General features: G+C 40.3%; 1 protein-coding gene across 1 annotated transcript in view; it reads left to right on the top strand.

Moving 5' to 3' along the window:
• Window positions 1-276: 276 nt before the first annotated feature.
• The window catches only part of ME2 (malic enzyme 2), a 54,589-nt gene continuing 29,651 nt past the window's right edge, over window positions 277-25,214 (top strand). Inside the window, exons 1-4 of the mRNA XM_004266105.2 lie at window positions 277-518; window positions 13,987-14,106; window positions 21,699-21,832; window positions 24,378-24,527. Of these exons, the coding sequence (XP_004266153.1) occupies window positions 13,999-14,106; window positions 21,699-21,832; window positions 24,378-24,527 (392 nt within the window). The 5' untranslated portion in view covers window positions 277-518; window positions 13,987-13,998. The remainder of the gene's footprint in view (window positions 519-13,986; window positions 14,107-21,698; window positions 21,833-24,377; window positions 24,528-25,214) is intronic.

Here is a 25,214-nt window from a genome sequence, read left to right as displayed (position 1 = left end):
AGGCGAAGTCTGCGGTAGCCAGCCCCAGGTCTTTTCGTGGGGCGGCGGTATTCGTCTTTATATCCGGACTCCCCCCACCCTACACGACCCCTCTCTCACTCCTTGGGGTCGGGCCCTTAAGGGCATGCACCTGGCCCTAAATGATAACCTCTAGCCACCAAACAGAGGAAGGTACTGCGAGGCTGGAACGCGGGTGCGCCAGTCGCGAAACCTCAAAGCGGAGCCCCACCCCTCAAGGCTGGCTTCCTGCCTCCGTATTGGTCTGCGCGCCCGTCAGTCTCCCCCCATGGGGCCGCGCCGGCTGTACTCCCTGTTCCCTCGTCTCAGTACGCGGATTTACTGGCTGCCTCGGCTATTATCCATCCGACCCAGCCATTCCGATCCTGACCTGGAGCCGGCTCCGGAAAGCCTCGAGAAGGGGAGGGCCGAACTCGGCCGGAGCTGAGCATCGTCTGGGTGGGCTGCGGGACCGCGGCCTTTCCGCAGGCAGCACCACCTGTCGCCTGGCTAGACGTCGGGTAAGGCTCCGCACGGCTCGCAGCTGCGGGCGGCCTGCCGCGGCGGGGCCCGGGCGGGAGTTCCGGGATGGGACCGGGCGCCGGCCTCCTCACCCCGGCCCGGGGAGCCGAGCGCGGACCCGCCGCCGGCCTCCGCGCGTGCGGCCCTCAGGGTCCCAGCTTGGCGGATGGGAGGGCGGGGTGAAGGGAAGGGGTTCGTCGAGTCCCGGCTGAGACCGTGGGGAACGGTGGGGTCTCGCCACCCCCTGTTTGACCGTGGGCGGCTCTTCCCTGGCGCACGGTTTGGGGACGCGACTTCCCGGTCGAGACTCGCTCGTCCCAGGGCGCCCCCCCTTCCCAACCTGGAGTAAGGCCCTGCGGCTTCCTTAACAGGAGCATCTCTTATACCGTTTACTCCCGCGCCCCTTAAAGACCGATTTTGTCGCTCCAAATCCTTTTATCTAATAGTTCTCTTTTTCTGCAGGGGTGAATTAATGGCAGGACTTAGGCATTTTGTTTGTGTGTTGTGATTGTTCCTTGCTTTAAAGGACGTTTGTTGCAGGCTAGAAAGTTCTAAGATTGGAACGGTTCTGTCCATTCATGTGAAATGACATCTGTGGACCAGGATTGGCAGGTGTTTCTTTGACGCTGGTGATACCCATTTCTGCTTGTGTGGTGTTACACTGAGGTCCTGGATTTGACTTTCTTGGTCCCGAAGATAATTCTAGAAAATTTCCGTTGCCGTTTGGTGAGAAGAAGCTTAATCAAAATAACAGACCTCAACAGAAGTGCTTCCTTACAAAACGTGTTATCGCATATCTGTTTGATTTACCTTCTTAATGTTTGTGGCAGTCACCTCAAAACAAAACAGTTGATAGCACTGTTATTTCTTTTAGTGTTGCAACTGATAACATGGAAGCACGTATTAATTGTTAATCAGGAGCCGAGTGCTGTTTTCTGCAAGAATTATCTCAGAGTAATGCCCTGAAGTTGGTACTCTTTATTATCTCCAGGTTACAAATGAAAATTAGAAAGGCTAAGTAACTTACCCAAAATCACAGGTTTTACGTGGCAAAGCCTGGATTCGAACTCAGGCAATCTAACTTAATAACTCCAGCCTCCTCTTAAGCTTGTATGCTCCTTAAGCACTGTTCATGCTGTAAAGCTAAGTGCAGTGTTGTGCTCCTAAGTTTTGATCTTTAGTTGCCAAGCATTCTGGAAATTAGAGAAGAAACAGTCATTACCTTACAACACCCCCACATACACAGCTGTGTGTGTGCGCGTGTGTGTATACACATATATATACACACACTATAGTAGTTACACAAATGATAGGTAAATATATATTGTGTAACCACTATAACTATTTGAGTTATGTTACATGGTTTGCGGAAATAAAGGAAAAATGTTTAGCGTTATCTTCTAATAGTGGACCTTTAAATAGTCAACTGTGAGCAATGATTTATAATCTGTTATCTGATTCTTTTATGGTAGCTATAAAGACTTAATTAAAAGTTAGGCATAGGGCTTCCCTGGTGATGCAGTGGTTGAGAGTCCGCCTGCCGATGCAGGGGACATGGGTTCGTGCCCCAGTCCGGGAAGATTCCACATGCCGCAGAGCGGCTGGGCCCGTGAGCCATGGCCGCTGAGCCTGCGCGTCCGGAGCCTGTACTCCGCAACGGGAGAGGCCACAGCAGTGAGAGGCTCGCGTACCGCAAACAAACAAACAAACAAACAACAACAACAAAACTACTACAATCTACCATCCCCATCCTTTCAAAACAACAAAAAAATTTTTTTACCACCAAAAAGGGAGGAAGATAATTACAACATGAAAACGAAGACAATAAATTTAGTATTATGAAAAACTATACTGGGGCTTCCCTGGTGGTGCAGTGGTTGAGAGTGCTCCGCAACGGGAGAGGCCACAACGGTGAGAGGCCCGCGTACCGCAAAAAAATAAAATAAAATAAAATAAAAATAACTGCATGCGTTACTTGAATATTTCATTGCAAAAGTCATATAGTTATAAAAAAAAAAAAAACTATACTGAAACCATGCACCTCAGATTGGAACTTGAACCCACATGGCCGGGACTCAAACCTGGCCAAAACCCAGATTGGGACTTGAACCCACGAGGCCAGGACTCGAACCCAGGGAAAACCCACAGTCTTCCAACTGAGATCACACACCTGGTTTCAGGACTTAATGAAGCTCAGGTTCCTGATGTCTCATCGCAGAAAGAATTCAGTGAGAGACAAAGTGATAGGTAAGAAGTGGATTTATTTAGAGAGAAACACACTCTGCAGAGGGAGTGTGGGCCGTCTCAGAAGGCGAGACACCTTGGGAGAAATGCACTCAACAAACAGAGTGTGGGCCATCTCAGAAGGTGAGAAAGGCACCAGGGTATGGGTTTGTCAGTTTTTATAGTGGTAGGTAATTTCATAGGCTAATGAGTGGGAGGAGTATTCCAGCTGTTTCAGGAAGGGGTGGGAATTTCCAGGAATTGGGCCACCGCCCACTTTTTGATCCTTATGGTAGCCTTGGAACTGTCATGGCACCTGTGGGTTTGTCATTTAGCTTGCTGATGCTAAATGTCATTTAGCTTGCTGATGCTAAGTTAGAATGAACTTTTACTGGGGCTCAAGGTCTAGTGGAAGTCGTCCTGTCTGCCATGTTGGACCCATTTGGTTCTAATCTGCTTATGTCACGTCCTTGGGCTATGTCATTCTTTCAAAGGTTGTGCCCTGCCCCCTTCCCTCCTATTTCAATACTACGTTGTCCTAGTTTTTCTCATTTGGTTATAGACTAGTGAAAAACGTGTCTCAGACAGACACCAATTCAGAGACCATTTGGGAATGACTGGGTGACATAACTGATTCCAAGCTGGTAATTAGCTGCGTCCAGATTCAGACTGACTGCAGAGCTTGTGCTCACTGTACCTAGTCATGACCTCTCTCTAATTTTGGTCTCTATTACATTGAACTTCTGCTTTCTACCCCCCAGCTAGGGGGCCAGGGAGAGTATTCTCCAGCAGTCAGTGGCCTAGCAGTTTCAGTCCCAGTCCAGTTTATAAACACCACCCAGAGAGTAAATTCACTAACCCCCAGGGCAAGGCAGGATGAATGACACACCAGAGGGAGAAACCACAGGCATACCTCAATAGCCAGGAAGCTCAAGTAAGCAGCTTGAGTTTTCATATTTGTTCAAAATGGGAAGCCCCACCTTATTTTGTTTCCTGTTTTTACTTCACTCATTTTTACAGTTCCTCCATCCTGTCTGTATAACATGAGGAGTTAGGTGTGGGTTTTCCCCATTTTGTCCAGTTGCCTCCAGCTGCTATTAAGCCTGCTGTCTGTCTGTCTGTCTCTCTCCTTAGTCCTTGGTTCTATTTTTGGCAGAGATTGGTTTTTCTCCTTAAGTTTTTTAGCTTATGCCTACTTGTTTTAAAGACACTATTAAAATTACTTTTATATTTTATTTTACTCTCTATCACTTAGTCATAAAGTAATCATTTGAGTGCTGTAACACTTTACTCTTTAAGTCTTTAATACTTTTCTGCATCTATTCTCTCATTTGATCATTATAGTTACCTATGAGGTAGATTTAACAGGTAATCTTTATTTTACAGACTAAATTCAGTATTTGATAGAAGCGAAATTTTAGCCAGGAGCTGAAAATAGAAGATTTTATATGTCAGAGTGCTGATCTTAAGTTAACTACTGAAGGGAAAAACTTTCTTCCTACTCACAGACTCAACTCTTCTGGCCACCAAATGTGTTTTTTCCCCACACCCAGGAGTTCTCCAGCTCTAGGCAGACACTGACGGGGTGTGCTACAACTTAATTCTAACACTGTCTACCTGGTGGTAACTTCGGATCCCACAAGTTAGGGACTCAGCCCGGAAAGACTGCCCCCACTTCAGATGCCAATCGCAAGCCCCAGGTTTTGACCTATCCTTACCAACCAGCTGTAAATCAGGGCTCCCCACAACCCCTTACTCAGGTTAGATCATTTGCTGTAATGGCTCACAGAACTCAGGGAGACACTTTACTTATATTTACCGGTTTCTTATAAAAGGATACAACTCAGGAACAGATGGAAAAGACACATAGGACTAGGTATTGGGGGTGGGGTCGGGCAGGGCATGGCGCATCCTTGCCCTCTGCTCTTGCCACCCCCCAGCACCTAGATGTGTTCACCAACCTGAAAGTTCATCAACTCTCCTTGTTCAAAAGTTTTTATGGATCTTAATCGCCATCGTTCCCACCCCCTTTCCCAGGGGAACTGGAGTGGTACTGAAAGTTCCCACTCTCTAATAATCACTTGGTCTTTCTGGTGACCGAGGTTCTGTAGTGGCCTCACCCTAAGTCACCTCATTAGCATAAACTCAGGTCTGATCAAAAGGGGCTGCTTATGAATAGCAAAAGATACTCCTGTCACTCAAGAAATTCCAGCAGTTTTTAGGAACTCTGTACAAGATCTGGGGACCAAGCCCAAATATATTTCTTATTACACCACAAGTACTAATTGCAAAGTGTATTTTTCTCAGATAGTCTTTGATTTTAAATAAAGTAAAAGGTATTCCATACTGTTGTAGATTTTCCTACCTCACCAATATGCTGCAATACTAATCCAGTCTTTTGGTACCAAAGTTTTAATTGTGATAAATAATGCTTTCTCTCCTGGAAGAACCACACAAACATGATCAGGGCTGCACTTTCAATTTCTGTCTTTTCAGCATTTATTTTGAAATAATTTGAAAGATGTGGTTGTATACATCATACTTCTTGGCCCCTTAATACTTCACTGTGTATTTTCAGAAAAGGATACCTCTTACATATGGTTATCGAACTCAGAAAATTTTAAATTATACAAGACTTTTACGTAAGTTACAGTATATCTCCCAGTTTTGCCAGTTATCCCAGTAATATCCTTGATGGCATTTTGGGGGATCAGGTTTTGCATTTAGTTGTCCTATCTGTTCGGTCTTGTTTAAGTTGCATTGGTTCTTTAGTGTTTTTCATGGCATTTACATTTTTGAAGAAAACCAATCAGTTATCTTATGGTGTCTCTCATGATTCTTTTTTATTATCATTATTGAAATACATTTGACATGAAACATTGTGTAAATTTAAGGTGTACAACAGGTTAATTTGATACATTGTAATATTGCCATTGTACTGATAATTAGCACCTCTGCAATATATTGGTATAGGTATATACCTATACCTATAGGTATAATTACCTAATTATAATTTCTTTTTAGTGGTTGGAATAATTAAGTTCTAGTCTCTTTGCAAGTTAGATGATGATAATACAATATTGTTGTCTGTGTTCACTATGCATTAGAGCTCTAGGACTTATCTCTTAGGCCTCTTGTTGAAAGTTTGTACCTTTAAACAACATCTGTCCTATCCCTTTCCCCAATTCCCGTCTCTCATGATTCTTGATGTGCTTATGATCATTTAGATTTCTTGTTTTGTGCCCATATTTAGGTACCATATTTATATGAAATATCCAGAATAGGTAAATACAAAAATACAGAAAGCAGACTGGTGGTTGCAATCACTGGGGGAGTGGGGAAAACTGCTTACTGGGTGTGGTATTTCCTTCTGGGATGATGAAAATGTTTTGGAACTAGATAGAGGTGGTTGTACAACATTATAGATTTTCTAAATCCCTCTGAATTGTTTATTTTAAAAGTTAATTTTGTTATGTGAATTTCAGCTCCATAAAAATTAACTTAAAATCCTAATGTAGATGATTTTGCTGCACCCCCATATACAGCCCATGGATTTCTCAACAAATAGAAATTCCATTTAAAAACTATTGCATGATAATTATAATGGTTTATGATGATTAAAGAAATAAATGAGCGTTGCAAATTGATATTTGGTAGAAGAATTGATATGCAGAAGAATCTATTATATTCCCATCAGTAAATATTTAACGTTTAATGTATTATGTAGTTTTCCATTTTGAAAAATTCTCATAATGTTTGCGATGGATGTGAAAGGACAAAAACATGTTTTCAAGACAATTCGCCTGATTTTTAAATATTACATAACAGGTTTTCTAAAAACAAAAAAATTTTACTACACTGAATTTAAATATTGAATATTACTAATACCTTAAAATATGACGTCTAGATTAAGAATCTGGATGGCTTCACTTCCTCTGAAAGTGTGTGCTCCAGGCTTTTCTATTATTTACATTTCCACCTTCAACCTAAACTCTCCCACACCTGTTTACATTGAAATCACTTCCATGAAAACACTTGCTGTTTACTAGATGTTTCATACCTTGCCACACTTGTGTGGATTAGAAAAAGGGTAAATATTTGGCACACTGTAGTAGGTAATACATAAAGAGTAGCAATGATTATTATCCAAGGACTTAGACTGTTGTCAGGAAAAGTGAATTTTTGCCTTCACCTTATGTATTTTATAATCCCTTACAACCTGTAGAAACATAAATGTATTTTTTAAACATCTTTATTGGAGTATAATTGCTTTACATTGTTGTGTTAGTTGCTGCTGTATAACAAAGTGAATCAGCTATATGTATACATATATCCCCATATCCGCCCCCTCTTGCGTCTCCCTCCCACCCTCCCTATCCCACCCCTCTAGGTCGTCACAAAGCACCCAGCTGATCTCCCTGTGCTGTGCGGCTGCTTCCCACTAGCTATCTGTTTTACATTTGATAGTGTATATATGTCAAAACCACTCTCTCACTTCATCCCAGCTTACCCTTCCCCCTCCCCGTGTCCTCAAGTCCATTCTCTACATCTGGGTCTTTATTCCTGTCCTGCCCATAGGTTCTTCAGAACCTTTTCTTTTTTTTTTTTTAATTCCACATATATGTAGCATACAGTATTTGTTTTTCTCTTTCTTACTTACTGCACTCTGTATGACAGATTCTACGTCCATCCACCTTACTACATATAACTCAATTTCGTTTCTTTTTGTGGCTGAGTAATATTCCATTACATATGTGCCACATCTTTATCCATTCATCTGTCGGTGGACACTTAGGTTGCTTCCATGTCCTGGCTATTGTAAATAGTGCTGCAATGAACATTGTGGTGCATGACTCTTTTTGAGTTATGGTTTTCTCAGGGTATATGCCCAGTAGTTGGATTGCTGGGTCATATGGTAGTTCTACTTTTAGTTTTTTAAGGAACCTCCATACTGTTCTCCACAGTGGCTGTATCAATTTACATTTCCACCAACAGTGTAGGAGGGTTCCCTTTTCACTGCACCCTGTACAGCACTTATTGTAGATTTTTTGATGATGGCCATTCTGACTGGTGTGAGGTGATACCTCACTGTAGTTTTGATTTGCATTTCTCTAATGATTAGTGATGTTGACCATCCTTTCATGTGTTTGTTGGCAATCTCTATATCTTCTTTGGAGAAAGGACTATTTAGGTCTTCTGCCCATTTTTGGAATGGGTTTGTTTTTTTGATATTGAGCTGCATGAGCTGCTTGTATATTTTGGAGATTAATCCTTTGTCAGTTACTTCGTTTGCAAATATTTTCTCCTATTCTAAGGGTTGTCTTTTCGTCTTGTTTATAGTTTCCTTTGCTGTGCAAAAGCTTTTAAGTTTCATTAGGTCCTATTCGTTTATTTTTGGTTTTATTTCCATTTCTCTAGGAGGTGGGTCACAAAGGATCTTGCTGTGATTTATGCCACAGAGTGTTCTGCCTATGTTTTCCTCTAAGGTTTGATAGTGTCTGGCCTTACATTTAGGTCTTTAATCCATTTTGAGTTTATTTTTGTGTATGGTGTTAGGAAGTGTTCTAATTTCATTCTTTTACATGTAGCTGTCCAGTTTTCCCAGCACCGCTTATTGAAGAGGCTGTCTTTTCTCCATTGTATATTCTTGCTTCATTTATCAAAGATAAGGTGACCATATGTGCGTGGGTTTATCTCTGGGCTTTATGTCCTGTTCCATTGATCTATATTTCTGTTTTTGTGCCAGTACTGTAGCTTTGTAGTATAGTCTGAAGTCAGGGAGTTTGATTCCTCCAGCTCCGTTTTTCTTAAGATTGCTTTGGCTGTTCGGGGTCTTTTGTCTTTCCATACAAATTGTGAAATTTTTTGTTCTAGTTCTGTGAAAAATGCCATTGGTAGTTTGATAGCGATTACATTGAATCTGTAGATTGCTTTGGGTAGTGTAGTCATTTCACAATGTTGATTCTTCCAATACAAGATCATGGTATATCTCTCCATCTGTTTGTATCTTCTTTAATTTCTTTCGTCAGTGTCTTATAGTTTTCTGCATATAGGTCTTTTGTCTCCTTAGGTAGGTTTATTCCTAGATATTTTATTCTTTTTGTTGCAATGGTAAATGAGAGTGTTTCCTTAATTCCTCTTTCAGATTTTTCATCATTAGTGTATAGGAATGCAAGAGATTTCTGTGCATTAATTTTGTATCCTGCAACTTTACCAAATTCATTGATTAGCTCTAGTAGTTTTCTGGTAGCATCTTTAGGATTCTCTGTGTATGGTATCAGGTCATCTGCAAACAGTGACAGTTTTACTTCTTTTATGTTTTGGGTTCCTTTTATTTCTTTTTGTTCTCTGATTGCTTTGGCTAAAAATTCCAAAACTATGTTGAATAATAGTGGTGAGAGTGGGCAACCTTGTCTTGTTCCTTATCTTAGTGGAAGTGGTTTCAGTTTTTCACCGTTGAGAACAATGCTGGCTGTAGGTTTGTCATATATGGCCTTTATTATGTTGAGGTAAGTTCCCTCTATGCCTACTTTCTGGAGTTTTTTTTATCATAAGTGGGTGTTGAATTTTGTCAGTAGCTTTTTCTGCATCTATTGAGATGATCATATGGGTTTTATCCTTAAGTTTGTTAATACAGTGTATCACACTGATTGATTTGTGTATAGAAGAATCCTTGCATTCCTGGGATAAACCCCACTTGATCACGGTGTATGATCCCTTTAATGTGTTGTTGGATTCTGTTTGCTAGTATTTTGTTGAGAATTTTTGCATCTATCTTCATCAGTAATATTGGCCTGTAGTTTTCTTTCCTTGTGACATCTTTGTCTGCTTTTGGTATCAGGGTGATGGTGGCCTCGTAGAATGAGTTTGGGAGTGTTCCTCCCTCTGCTATATTTTGGAAGAGTTTGAGAAGTATATGTGTTAGCTCTTTTCTAAATGTTTAATAGAATTCGCCTGTGAAGCCATCTGGTCCTGAGCTTTTGTTTGTTGGAAGATTTTTAATCACAGTTTCAATTTCAGTGCTTGTGATTGGTCTGTTTATATTTTCTATTTCAGTCCCGGAAGGTTGTGCTTTTTTAAGAATTTGTCCACTTCTTCCAGGTTGTCCATTTTATTGACACAGATTTGCTTGTAGTAATCTCTCATGATCATTTGTATTTCTGCAGTGTCAGTCTTTACTTCTCCTTTTTCATTTCTAATTCTACTGATTTGAGTCTTCTCCCTTTTTTTCTTGATGCTACTGGCTAATGGTTTAACAATTTTGTTTATCTTCTTAAAGAACCAGCTTTTAGTTTTATTGATCTTTGCTATTGTTTCCTTCATTTCTTTTTTATTTATTTCTGATCTGATCTTTATGATTTCTTTCCTTTTGCTAACTTTAGCGGTTTTTTTTTTTGTTCTTCTTTCTCTAACTGCTTTAGGTATAAGGTTAGGTTGTTTATTTGAGATGTTTCTTGTGTCTTGAGGTAGGATTGTATTGCTATAAACTTCCCTCTTAGAACTGCTTTTGCTACATCCCATAGGTTTTGGGTCGTCGTGTTTTGACTGTCATTTGTTTCTAGGTATTTTTTGATTTCCTCTTTGATTTCTTCAGTGATCTCTTGGTTATTTAGTAATGTATTGTTTAGCCTCTTTTTCCATCCCCTCTCTTTCAGTCTGTATGTGTCCCTAGGTCTGACGTGGGTCTCTTGTAGGCAGCGTATGTACACAGGTCTTATTTTTGTATCCATTCAGCCAGTCTATGTCTTTTGGTTGGAGCATTTAATCCATTTACATTTAAGGTAGTTATCGATATGTATGTTACTGTTACCATTTTCTTATTTGTTTTGGGTTTGTTATTGTAGGTCTTTTCCTTCTCTTGTGTTTCCTGCCTAGAGAAGTTCCTTTAGCATTTGTTGTAAAGCTGGTTTGGTGGTGCTGAATTCTCTTAGCTTTCACTTGTCTGTAAAGGTTTTAATTTCTCCATCGAATGTGAATGAGATCCTTGCTGGCTACAGTAATCTTAATGTAGGTTTTTCCCTTTCATCACTTTAAATATGTCCTGCCACTGCCCTCTGGCTTGCAGAGTTTCTGCTGAAAGATCAGCTGTTAACCTTATGGGCATTCCCTTGTATGTTATTTGTTGCTTTTCCTTTGCTGCTTTTAATATTTTTCCTTTGTATTTAATTTTTGATAGTATGATTAATATGTGTCTTGGCGTGTTTCTCCTTGGATTTGTCCTGTATGGGGCTCTCTGTGCTTCCTAGACTTGATTGACTATTTCCTTTCCCATATTAGGGAAGTTTACAACTATAATCTCTTCAAATATTTTCTCAGTCCCTTTCTTTTTCTCTTTTTCTTCTGGGACTCCTATAATTCAAATGTTGGTGTGTTTAATGTTGTCCCAGAGGTCTCTGAGACTGTCCTCAATTCTTTTCGTTCTTTTTTCTTTATTCTGCTCTGCAGTAGTTATTTCCACTCTTTTATCTTCCAGGTCACTTATCCGTTCTTCTGCCTCAGTTATTCTGCTATTGATTCCTTCTAGGGAATTTTTTATTTCATTTATTGTGTTGTTCATCATTGTTTGTTTGCTCTTTAGTTCTTCTAGTTCCTTGTTAAACCTGTCTTTTATTTTCTCCTTCTATTTCCAAGATTGTGGATCATCTTTACTATCATTACTCTGAATACTTTTTCAGGTAGGCTGCCTATTTCCTCTTCATTTGTTTGGTCTGGTGGGTTTTTACCTTGCTCCTTCATCTGCTGTGTCTTTCTCTGTCTTCTCATTTTGCTTAACTTACTGTGTTTGGGGTCTCCTTTTCTCAGGCTGCAGGTTTGTAGTTCCCATTGTTTTTGGTGTCTGCCCCCAGTGGGTAGGGTTGGTTCAGTGGGTTATGTAGGCTTCCTGGTGGAGGGAACTGGTGCCTGTGTTCTGGTGAATGAGACTGGACCTAGTCTTTCTGGTGGGCAGGACTGCATCTGGTAGTGTGTTTTGGGGTGTCTGTGAACTTATTATGATTTTAGGCAGCCTCTCTGCCAATGGGTGGGGTTGTGTTCCTGTCTTGCTAGCTGTTTGGCATAGGATGTCCAGCACTGTAGCTTGCTGGTTGTTGAGTGAAGCTGGGTCTTAGCGTTGAGATGGAGATCTCTGGGATAGCTTTTGCCGTTTGATATTATGTGGAGCTGGGAAGTCTCTGGTGGTACAGTGTCCTGAACTCGGCTCTCCCACATCAGAGGCTCAGGCCTGACACCCTGCTGGAGCACCAAGAGCCTGTCAGCCACTCGGCTCAGAAGAAAAGGGAGAAAAAAAAAGAAAGAATAAAGTAAAATAAAGTTATTAAAATAAAAAAAATTATTAAAATTAAAAAGTAATAAAAATAGAGGGCTTCCCTGGTGGTGCAGTGGTTAAGAGTCCACCTGCAGATGCAGGGGACGCGGGTTCGTGCCCCTGTCTGGGAGGATCCCACATGCCGCGGAGTGGCTGGGCCCATGAGCCTTGGCCACTGAGCCTGCGCGTCCGGAGCCTGTGCTCTGCAACGGGAGAGGCCACAACAGTGAGAGTGAGAGGCCTGCGTACTGCAAAAAAAAAAAAAAAAAAGAAAAAAGAAAAAAAGAACAACCAAACTGAAAAACAAATCCACCAATGGTAGCAAGCGCTAAAAGCTATACAAAAAAAAAAAAAAAAGGACAGACAGAACCCTAGGACAGATGGTAAAAGCAAAGCTATACAGACAAAATCACACAAAAAAGCATACACATACACACTCACAAAACGAGAAAAAGGAAAAAATATTTTTTTTTAAAAAAAAGGGAAGGAAAAAACAAATCTACCGATGATGATAAGCTCTAAATACTAAACTAAGATAAACATAAAACCAGAAACAAATTAGATGCAGAAAGCAAACGCAAGTCTACAGTTGCTCCCAAAGTCCACTGCCTCAATTTTGGGATGGTTTGTTGTCTATTTAGGTATTCCACAGATGCAGGGTACATCAAGTTGTTGGTGGAGATTTGGTCCGCTGCTCCTGAGGCTGCTGGGAGAAACTTCCCTTTCTCTTCTTTGTTCACACATCTCCCGGGGTTCAGCTTTGGGTTTGGACCCGCCGCTGCGTGTAGGTCGCCTGAGGGCGTCTGTTCCCCGCCCAGACTGGACGGGGTTAAAGGAGCAGCTGATTAGGGGGCTCTGGCTCACTCAGGCTGGGCGGAGGGAGGGGTACGGAATGCGGGGCGAGCCTGCAACGGCAGAGGCCAGAGTGACATTGCAACAGCCTGAGGCATGCTGTGTGTTCTCCCAGGGAAGATGTCCCTGGATCACGGGACCCTGGTTGTGGTGGGCTGCACAGGTTCCCGGGAGGGAAGGTGTGGATAGTGACCTGTGCTCGCACACAGGCTTCTTGGTGGCTGCTGTAGCAGCCTTAGCGTTTCATGCCCATCTCTGGTGTCTGCGCTGATAGCTGCGGCTCGTGCCCTCTTCTGGAGCTCATTTAGGCAGTGCTCTGAATCCCCTCTCCTCACGCACCCGGAAACAATGGTCTCTTGCCTCTTAGGCAGTTGCAGACTTTTCCCGGACTCCCTCCCTGCTGGCTGTGGCTCACTAGCCCCCTTCAGGCTGTGTTCACGCAGCCAACCCCAATCCTCTCCCTGGGATCTGATCTCTGAAGCCCGAGCCTCAGCTCCCAGCCCCCGTCCGCCCCGGCGGGTGAGCAAAGGAGCCTCTCAGGCTGGTGAGTGCCGGTCGGCACTGATCCTCTGTGCAGGAATCTCTCCACTTTGCCCTCTGCGCCCCTGTTGCTGCGCTCTCCTCCGTGGCTCCCAAGCTTCCCCCCCACCCACTGCCCGTCTCCGCCAGTGAAGGGGCTTCCTAGTGTGTAGAAACTTTTCCTGCTCCACAGCTCCCTCCTGGAGGTGCAGGTCCAGTCCCTATTCTTTTGTCTCAGTTTTTCCTTTTTTCTTTTGCCCTAGCCAGGTAAGTGGGGAGTTTCTTGCCTTTGGGGAAGTCTGAGGTCTTCTGCCAGCGTTCAGTAGGTGTTCTGTAGGAGTTGTTCCACATGTAGATGTATTTTTGATGTATTTGTGGGGAGGAAGGTGATTTCCACGTCTTACTCCTCTGCTATCTTGAAGGTTCTGCCAACATAAATGTATTTTGAAAAAATTTTTTCAGTTGTGGGAAGTGAAGCTTTCTAAATATGCTTTTGAAAACTGATCCCTGATATTCATGCAGTTCTATAATATGTTTCTCATCATCTTTATTTGCTTTGTTTTTCCCAGGTGAGAGAAACGATGTTGTCCAGGTTTAAAATAGTTGCCACTCCTTGTACTCTGGCATGTCGTCATTTGCACATAAAAGAGAAAGGCAAGCCACTTATGTTGAACCCAAGAACAAACAAGGTTAGTAACATTAATTCTAACACACATTTTCTCTCTTCCTGGTAAAGGTTTGATATATTTTAGACTGATAAAGTATGAAATTTTTGTATTCTGTAGCTTTATACTGAAACTGTTCGGAAGTGTGCATGAACTTTTCTCTTTTCTCCGCACTGCGACAATTATGGCTGCTTTATACCTCCCAAATTTTACCCTCACAGTTTCTACCACCCAAGAAAGATTGAGTTTATTTCCTAGTTCTAGCTCAAAAGCAAAACAAAACAAAAACCCAAGAGTAGCATATTGGCCAGAACTGTTGGCCAGATGCAGTATATTTAGATTTATCCCGTTTAGTCATATTGTCATTTTTATAAATGTTTGGTAATTTCCTAATCCCTGATGGATTATTCTAACTGCCCTTGGAGGGAAAGAAATAGAAGGGGCCTTTTATTTCCCCCCCTAGTATGCTTACCTGCACACTGAAGAGTCTAGTTAAGGGATTTTTATCAATATTGACTCATGTGGAGAAATGGCATGTATCTAAAGGAAAATAGCTCAAGATCAGCCGAAGTGTAACTGAAAGTAGGGTCCAGCTGCTCGCTGCTCAAAAGCCATTAAAGAGGCAAGATTGATGGAAAGTTAAGTTTGCTTTATTTTGGATGCCAGCAATGAGGGGGGAGGGCAGATGCCCGTCCAAAGGCATACACGCCCCCCACAACCAGTGGGCAAGAGCTTTCATAGGTCGAGGGAGGCGCCTATGTGCAGAAGCAGCACAGTCAGCTCTGACAGTCATCTTGACATTGGTCGTTGGTGGTCCGACCAGTGTCACTTTGATTGTTTTAGGTACAGTTAATCTTCAGTTCCAGGGTCGGTTCTCATTTCTTTGAGGCCAGTTCTCGCAATTGTGGCAGCTTATGTCATGGCTACAGCCTGGTCATCACATAGTTAACTTCTTCCACCTGGTGAGTGTTTCAGTATCTATAAGACAGCCCCCAGGATACAGCTCAGAATGTTATCTGTAGCCCTTAAGGAGGGACTAAAGGGCCTTGACTATGCTTAACGACTAAACTATTATTATGTGGTCTCCTTTGACTGAGGACCTGGGGGTGGGCAAAGACCATAGGGTCCTGCTCTGTTGCAGAGGGAGGTACACTTCTGTGTAAATTGGGAGGGCATTGCGGTTATGTAGATGAGCAAAAGAGGTTTGGTGGAACAAGTGGCATTGGAAGACAGAAAAGAGTAGGAGAAGGGCAGGTGAGAGGAAGGTTGTTTCTGCTGACTGTTAAAGAGCTAATCAAGACATCTATTTTAAACTATGTTGTCTTCACTTACACCAGGCCAGCAAATTTAAGAATTTTATCAACTATTAACATAAATACTTAATACATAAAATTATTTCTTTAATAATCATTTTAATTTCTACTGTACATTATAAATAAAACACTTTTGAGTGTCTCTTAAATCTAAATGGGAGATAGGCAGTGAAACCATGTGTAGCTACTCATTTATCTTTGGCAATAGGATAGGTAAAGCACTTTTAAATGAACACAGTTCATTTAAAACTATATAAAAATACAGGAGTTTTAACCCCTTTATATTTTCCAGCCTTAGATAAAATCTTGTAAGGAGCAACATGAGGCACAAAGGATTTAGTGAATTGAGTCTTCTCCCCCTTTTTTCATTATAAAAGTTCATCAATTTTGTAGGTCTTTACAAAGAACCAACTTTTGGTTTAATCTTTTAATTTTTCCAATTGTTTTTTTCTATTTTATTTATTTATTTTCACTGTAATCTTTATTATTTCCTTCCTTCTTGCTTCAGGTTTAGTTTGTTCCTTTTTCCCCCTAGTTTCTTAAGATGGAAGGTTAGGCAATTGATTTGAAATCGTTCTGCCTTTTAAAGTTACATTTACAGCTACAAATTTCCCTTAGCATTATTTTCACTGTATCCTATAAGTTTTGGTATGTGTGTTTTAATTCATCTGGAAGTATCTTCTAATTTCCCTGTGCTTTCTTCTCTGACCAATTGGTTTTTAAGAGTGTGTTGTTTAAGATCAAAGTATTTGTGAATTCCCCAAATGTCCATTATTAATTTCTTTTATTTTTAATTTTTTAAATTTATTTAATTAATTTATTTATTTATGGCTGCATTGGGTCTTCGCCGCCATGCGCGGGCTTTCTCTAGTTGAGGTGAGTGAGGGCTACTCTTCATCATGGTGTGTGGGCTTCTCAATGCGGTGGCTTCTCTTGTTGTGGAGCACGGGCTCTAGGTGCACGGGCTTCAGTAGTTGTGGCACGTGGGCTCAGTAGTTGTGGCTTGCAGGCTCTAGAGCGCAGGCTCGGTAGTTGTGGCTCACAGGCTTAGTTGCTCCGTGGCATGTGGGATCTTCCTGGACTAGGGCTCGAACCAGTGTCCCCTGCGTTGGCAGGCGGATTCTTAACCACTGTGCCACCAGGAAAGTCCCCCATTATTAATTTCTAATCTCATTGCATTGTGGTTGAAGATCATACTTTGGGTGACTTAAATCCTTTCAGATTTATTGAGACTTGTTTTATGGCCTGATGAATGGTCTGTCCTGGGGAATATTCCTTGTGCACTTGAAAAGAATGTGTATCCTGCTTCTTTTGAAGGGAAGTGTCTGCTAGGTCTAGTTGCTTTATGGTGTTGTTCAAGTCTTCTTTTTCCGTGTTGATTTTCTGTCTAGTTGTTTTCTCCATTATTGAAAATGAGATATTGACATTTTCAGCTTGTTGAATTGTCTTACTCCCTAATTCTGTCAGTTTTTGCTTCATGTATTTTGTTATCTAACAAAATATGTTTATAATTGTTGTATCTTCTTAATGGATTGATGCTTTCAGCAAAATGTCCTCCTCTAGTAACATGTTTGTTTCAAAGTCTATTTTGTCTGTTACTAACATAGCTACTCCAGCTCTCTTTTGGTTACTATTGACATGGTGTATCTTTTTCCATTCTTTTACTTTCCACCTATTTGTATCTTTGAAACTTTCCACCTATTTGTATCTTTGAATCAAAGTGTGTCTGTTGTAGTCAGCATATGATTGGATCATGTTTTTTTATCCATTCTTCCAATCCTTTTAATTATAGAGTCTAATCCATCTACATTAGTGTAATAACTAATAAAGTATGATTTATGTCTGCTGTTTTGCTATTTGTTTTAAAATGTCTTATGTGCCTTTTGTTCCTCTTCATTGTTCCCTTCATTTGTATTAAATTTTCTATGATGCCATTTAAATTCCCTTGTCTTTTCTTTTCCTGCCTATTTCTGAGTTATTTTCTTAGTGGTTTGCCCTGGGGATTACAATTACCATCTTTAAAACAGTCTAGTTCAGTTTGATACCAATTTAATGTAAAGAGTACACCAAAATTTTGCTCCTGTAGAGGCCCATCTCCTTCTTTTGTGCTGCTTCATCATACAAATTACAGAGTACAAATTACATTTTATACGTTGCATGACCGTCAACACAGATTTATAATTACTGCTTTATGTAATTGTCTTTTAAATTGGGTAGGAGAAAAAAAGACCTACAAACAAAAAGTACATTTATACTGTCTTTTATATTATGTAGTCATTTTATCCGTGTTCTTTGTTTCTTTGTGTGGATTTGAATTATTGTCTAATGTCTTTAATTTAGGCCTGAAGGACTCCCTTTAGTATTTCTTGTGAGATGAGTCTGTTAGCAATGAATTCTCTGTTTTTGTCTATCTGGAATGTCTTAATTTCTCCATTTATTTATTTATTTATTTATTTATGGCTGTGTTGGGTCTTCGTTTCTGTGCGAGGGCTTTCTGTAGTTGCGGCGAGTGGGGGCCACTCTTCATCGCGGTGCACGGGCCTCTCACTATCGCAGCCTCTCCTGTTGCGGAGCACAGGCTCCAGATGCGCAGGCTCAGTAATTGTGGCTCACGGGGCTAGTTGCTCCGCGGCATGTGGGATCTTCTCAGACCAGGGCTCAAACCCGTGTCCCCTGCATTGGCAGGCAGATTCCCAACCACTGCGCCACCAGGGAAGCCCAATTTCTCCATTTTTGAAGGATGGATTTGTAGGATTTAGAAATTCGTGGTTGACAGGTTATTTTTCTTTCAGCACTCTCTATGGCCTCCGTGGTTTCTGATAAGGAATCAGCTGTTACTCTTTTTGAGGATCCCCTGCACGTGATGAGTCACTTCTCTTTGCTTTCAGATTTCTGCTGTCTCTGGCTTTTGACAGTTTGAATATGATGTGTGTAGGGGTAGAGTTCTTTGAGTTTTTCTTGATTGGAGCTATTGAGCTTCTTGGATGTGTGGATTAATGCTTCTCATCAAATTTGGGAGGTTTTTAGCCATTATTTTTTCAAATATTCTTTAACCTTTTCTCTCCTCACCTCTGGGCCTCCTGTTATGTACGTGTTGGTACTCTTGCTGGTCTCTCAGGTCTGTTCACATTTATTCCTTATTTTTCTTTTTGTTTGTTTGTTGTTGTTTTTAATTTTTCCTTTCTATTTCTCAGACTGGATTATCTCAGCTGACCAATCTTTAAATCTGATGGTTTTTTCCTTCCACCACTCAAGTCTGCTTGTTGAGCCCCTTTAGTGAATTTTTTATTTCAGTTGTTGTAGTTTCAATTCCAGAATTTCTATTTAGTTCCTTTTTTATCTTCTCTGTTTATCAGTATTCTCTATTTAGTAGGATGTCATTCTCATACTTCTTTTTAGTTCATTAGACAATGGTTTTTTTTAGTTTTTTTGATATATTTAAAATAACTAACTTTTTTCTTTTTTTAAATTGAAGTATAGTTGATTTACAATGTTTCAGGTATACAGCAAAGTATATTCTTTTTCAGATTCTTTTCCATTATAGATTATTACAAGATATTGAATATAGTTCCCTATGCTGTACAGTAGGTCCTTATTGTTTATCTGTTTTTTATATAATAGTGTGTTAATCCCAAATTCCCAATTTATCCCTCCCCTAGAATAACTAAAGTCTTTGTCTAGTAAGTACAATGTTTGGGCTTCCCCAGGGGCAATTTCAATTAACTGCCCTTATTTCCTGTATATGAGTCAGACTTTATGTGTTTTGTTGCTGTTGTTGTTTATTTTTTGCTTGCCTTATGATTTTTGGTTGAAAACTGGGCTTTTAAAGTAATGTGGCTGCCCTGGAAACCAGATATTCATTCCTCCCAGTCGTTCCTGAGCTAATTCCTTCTTCTTGTTATGTATGCCTACTGACGTCTCTGCTTTGTTAACTTAGTGATCAGCCAATGATTAAACAGAAACTGAAATACCTAGAACCATTAAATCTCCCATTCTTTGCCAGGGGGCTTTGTGTACCTGCTGGGGTGTGCCTTCAGGACTCAGCCAGGCAGTTTACAGCTAGGCATCAGCCTTCACTTCCTGTTTACACAGAGCCTCAAGGTTAGCCAGAGGTGGGAGCTTAGGGCTTTCTCAGGTCTTTCCAGGACATGCGTACAGCTGTGCATATGACCTTCTAGGTTCTCAGGAATATGTCTCAGCATTTCAAAGTTCCCCATGGACATCTCATTTCTCAGCTTTTCCTTTTCAGCTTTTTGGTTATTAGCCTGTTGTTTGCCCCAACTGTTACCTACTGCCTTGGGGAGCTGCTATGTTAAATAATTGCCTCTGATTGTTTTCAACAGACCCTTCTGGCGGAAAGGCTGTTCACACTGCCTGAGCTCCAAGTCAGGTCAAATAAAGACAGCCTTGCAGATAGGGTCTTCCAGGTCAGATAATAACAGTTTCCTGGATATGGGGCTTTAGAAGAATCTCCAAACCCTCCTGCCTTCTCCAGTGACTGCCAGGCTCTGATTTTCAAAGCGATTGTTTCATAGTGATTGCGTTTTCAAGGTTACTGTGGAGCTGGGGAGGGGAGATAGGAACAAGGCAAGTTAAAATGCCATGAAGCTTGCTGTTCTCACTGAAATTCAGCAGTTTTTCTTGAATAAATGCTCTCCAACTGCTGAAAGCTTTGGTTAATTTCCAGAATTCTGATCATTTGGCCAGGGTTCTTGTTGCTTTTATGGAGGAAAAGATTTTTAGAAGTCCTTTCTCTGGCATTTTTACTGACATCATTGATTAAAAAAAAAAAAAAATTTCACCCATAGCTGAATACCGGAAACTGAAAAAGAATTTATTACATAGGTTAATTTTTCTTAAGTAGCATTCTTCCTTCCCCCTCCCTCTGTTCAGCCTCACTCCTTTCCAGTCACGGTAGCCTCTTAATTTGGTTTGGGTTCTTTCAAACTGTATTCTGTTGATTTCATTTTTAACATATGCATACATCTGTATATAATATGTACTTTACGGGGGTTTTCTAAACATAATAATTAACAGTGAATTTGTTTTGATTTTCAACTTGACTTTTTCTCCTAACTGTGTATCTGGGAGATCTTTCTACTGCACACTTAGAGATACATGTTTAAGTGTTTTTATGGAAATACCATAGGTTGCTAATTCTTCCATAATTGATGGACTTTTAGTTAGTTTGTAATAGGCAAGAGAACTGGAAACAGTGCTACAACTAATCTCTTCATATACGCGTCTCTATATATGAATATATCTCTAGGATAACTAACTAGCAGTAGAATTGCTTTGTGTGTATTCAAGATATGGAAGCGACCTAAGTGTCCATCAAAAGATGAATGGGTAAAGAAGATATATGTACACACAATGGAATATCATTCAGCCATAAAGAAGAACGAAATTCTGCCATTTGCAACAATATGGGTGGACCTGGAGTATTATGCTCAGTGAAATAAGTCAGACAAAGGCAAATACTGTGTGATGTCACTTATATGCGGAATCTAAAAAACAAAACAAGTGAATGGATATACCAAAACAGACTCACAGATATAGAGAACAAACTAGTGGTTAGGAGGAGAGGAGAGGCAAGGGGAGAGGGGCAAGATAGGGGTAGAGGATTAAGAGGTACAAACTACTTTGTATAAAATAAATAAGCTACAAGGATATATTGTACGGCACAGGGAAATATAGTCATTATTTTATAATAATTTTAAATGGAGTTTAATCTATAAAAACATTGAATCACTATGTTGTACACCTGAAACTAATATTGTAAGTCAACTATACTTCAGTTAAAAAAATAATAAAGTATGTGCATTTTAAAAAAATCTAAGAGTACTTTGAAATTGGCTTTCAAAAAGCCTAAGCCAGTTTATATTCCAGCAAAGATATGTGAGAGTAATTCTTTTACCATACCCTCCCCAGTACTAGATATGATCAATCTTATAAATTTATGAAAGTCCGGGCAAAAATGATATCTTGTTGATCTTTTTAAGTTTATGTTTAAATTATGTTTGGTAGGACGCACCATTGCTATCCCTGTAAGTAATAATTTTTTTTTTTTTTGCTGTACGCGGGCCTCTCACTGTTGTGGCCTCTCCCGTTGCGGACCACAGGCTCCGGACGCGTAGGCTCAGCGGCCATGGCTCACGGGCCCAGCCGCTCCACGGCATGTGGGATCTTCCCGGACCGGGGCATGAACCCGTGTCCCCTGCATCAGCAGGTGGACTTTCAACCACGGCGCCACCAGGGAAGCCCAAGTAATAATTTTTAATCCTTTTGTTTTTTCCTTTTTAGGGGATGGCATTTACATTACAGGAACGACAAATGCTTGGTCTTCAAGGACTTCTACCTCCCAAAATAGAGACACAAGATATTCAAGCCTTACGATTCCACAGAAATGTGAAAAAGTTGAATGGCCCTTTGGAAAAGTAAGAGTTGATTAGATGTTTAGTTTTTTATTGGTGTTCTGATCAGAAAAATTGGGAGTATTATGATTATTATCGCATGAGAAATATACAGTCTCAATGAAACTTTTGTTTTAGTCAGTTGGTTTATAATGATTGTTTCCTTCACTTATTTTCACTATTGTAAAATTTAGCAGAAATCAATATTTTATGGTTAAAATCACAGAGCATTTCAGGTTTGAATGGAATGTTAGAAGCAGAGGCTATCACCTAATTTGCACCCATTCTATTCAATAACTTTTATTGATCACCTACTTTGTGTGTGCCGTTGCTAGCCACTGAGGATATAAACTGGGTGATAGATAGGGTGGCCATGTAATATATCGTCCAATCCCAGACACTTTGGGGAGTAAAAAAGAAGTAACTGAAACTGTCCCGGGCAAATTAGAATGTATGGCTACCGCAGTAACTCACAGCCTAGCCTGCCTTCTAGGAGCTCATCAATAGATGGCTATACTATGACTGTCATTGTGTAGCACAGTGAGAAAAAGGGACCTGTAGAGTACATTCTGAAAATGTGAAGAGGGGTGCCAGCCGAGCTTGGGGAGTCACTTCCTGGAGGAAGTGATGCCTGAGCTGAATTTGAAACAATATGTTACAAGGAGCAGGCAAAATGAGAAAGAAGGGCAGGGTACTCTGGTGGAGGGATCAGTCTGACTGTAGAACTAAAAATATTTATTGGGTTTATAAAATATAGGGGATTATTGGATATTGGTGACTAGTGAGAGTGGTTTCTTTACATTATGGGGCATATATATATACATGAAAATATATATAGTCTCGAACTCATGTTACCATGGAGGGAAGACAAAGTCAAGAAGTGGCGTGAGAGTTAAAGAAGAGGGAGGAGTGTTAACGGGACCTGAAGACAGGAAAATCTGAAGTGTATATATGGGGGGGGCAGGGAATGACAGAAAAGGACCCCAGAGAGTGTGCCAACTGAGCTGCATTTGGAGAGCATGAGTAGAGGACTGTGCCTGGTCAGAGGGTGTTCCAGGCAAAGGGTGTGTCGGCGTATGCTGCAACTCCAAGGTCAGAGTTGTGGTGCATTTGAGGAAGTGAAGTAATTTAGTATGAAGATGAGGCTGGAAAGTAGTCATTGAGGTCTAGTTAACTATTTTAGGAGCTTAAGCCTATTAAACTGGCATTTGGAAGCCATTCAGGGAGAATAGAAATGATCAGAGGTATGTTTTTAAGAGAAGAATAGGATTGGAGCAGGGGAACAAAATTGTGAGAATAGAGACTACAACACTGTAAAACATCTATACTCCAATTTAAAAAAAAAACTAACTTTACTATATTTATTTTTAATTTTTTTCAACAATACCTCTGTGCTCTTTTAATCTTTGGTTACTTATTCTCTAGTTTTTAGCTTAATGGTTTGTTTACTAAACAAACATAGAAGCTTTAATCCTAAAATAAAAAAATAAAATAAAGGCTGTTGCTTTGATGCCTGTGGTGTTAATAAGGTTTGAAAAAAAAAGGTTCTTGAGGTAGCCCAGGTGAGAAGTGACGGTGGCTTGGGCTGGGTGGGGATGGAAGGAGGAAATAAATATTTGAAAGATATTTCACAGGTAGTCTCTGTGGGACATACTGATTTATTAGGTTGGGGTGGGGGAGGGTGGGAGAGGAAGAAATCAAGAATGGACCCTGGATGGATTCCCATTTGATCAGATGATAACAAGAGGAGAAACAAATGTGGGGAAAAGACAATGAGTCTGTTTTAGACATATTTAATTCAGTGTGATTACTGGTTTTTCAGGCCAACATCTCCCTGTTTTCTAACCTTTATTCTTTAAAAGCTGTTATTTATATATTTATGTGAATTGACCATTGCCTCCTTTTGTGCTACCTGTGTGCCCTGTATAGAACTTAAAATGCCTATAAGCCTCCTGGATTATAAGCTCCATGAGGGAAATTCCCTGGTGGTCCAGTGGTTAGGATTCCTTGCTTCTACTGCAGGGCAGCATGGGTTTGATCCCTGGTCAGGGAACTAAGATCCTGCATGCCATGTGCTGCAGACAGATGGATGGATGGATGGGTAAATAAATAAACAAACAAACTCACTCCACGAGGACAGGGGCACTTCTTACATCCCTGGAGTTCAGAATAGTACCTGGCACGTAGTATTTTGTAAATATTTGAATGAATGCCACTTTATTTCCTTATTTACGTGTCAGTCACCTTGAAGATTAGGTCCTTGAAGGTGGGGCCTCATGGTAATTTTTGTGTTTCCAGTGCCTGATACAGAGCCTGACTCACAGTTAGAGCTCAATAAATGTTACCTGTTGGTTCTGTTATTACTCTTTTCATCATCACCATCTACCATTTAAGCACATTTTTATTTTTGTTGATTTTTAGTCCTGGGTATTATGTAATGATAATATAGGGTTTTGTTTTCCAGGGGGAGGGAGTCCTCAATTTTAGATGTTTAGATTTGACTTCAAAGGCCAAAGTCTTTAGCCTAATGCTGGCTGATGTAGACATTATTTGCTGTGCTTAATTTCAGATACATCTATATAATGGGAATACAAGAAAGAAATGAGAAGTTGTTTTACAGAATACTGCAAGATGATATCGAAAGTCTAATGCCAATTGTATATACACCAACAGTTGGTCTTGCCTGCTCCCAGTATGGACACATCTTTAGAAGACCTAGGTAAGGCTTATTTTTAAAAATATATTTGCAAATGACTATTGCGTAGAAAAAACATCACTTCATAGCCCCTATTACATTTCTATTTTATGTATTGCAGTCTTATCCAACCACATTTCCCACCTCACAAAAGCTTAATTTGGACCAAAAGGGATTAATAAAAATCTAACATGTCATATCTTTTATTTTGTGGAAATACCATCATTTATTCCTAACCTTCTTTAAGTATTTATGATTGTTAGAGGAAATGTGCATTTTTGTACCAAAAAAAAAAAAAAACCACAGTATTCTTAATTTTGGTGGCATATTCTGCAGAATAATCATAAAAGTTTTTGACAATCTGGCCAATTAAGAGATAGATTCTCATTTTTTTATCAGCTTTATTTCTATTGTTTGTCCTTTTTTATGAATTTACACAAATTTTACTTTCAGATAGTTCAAGTACCTCCAGATATTTTAAGTGGAAAGGGTACTGGAATGAGCATTGGCTCAAGTCTTTGAATAAGTTACTTTATTCCTCCGAATCTGTTTATCATAAGGTAGGAATACCAGTATCTTTCAAAGAGCTGCTGAGAAGGTCAGATGAGGAAACTGATGTGACAGTTTTTTGTAAACTTATAAGCATTGTATAAATGCTATTTTTACTTAATTTGAGTTTTCTTCTCTGTTCCTCTAACGTGTAATCATTTT

The sequence above is a fragment of the Orcinus orca genome, chromosome 15 (genome assembly GCF_937001465.1).
Source record: "Orcinus orca chromosome 15, mOrcOrc1.1, whole genome shotgun sequence".
Lineage (NCBI taxonomy): Eukaryota > Metazoa > Chordata > Mammalia > Artiodactyla > Delphinidae > Orcinus > Orcinus orca.
This window is presented reverse-complemented; position numbering and strand designations above follow the sequence as displayed.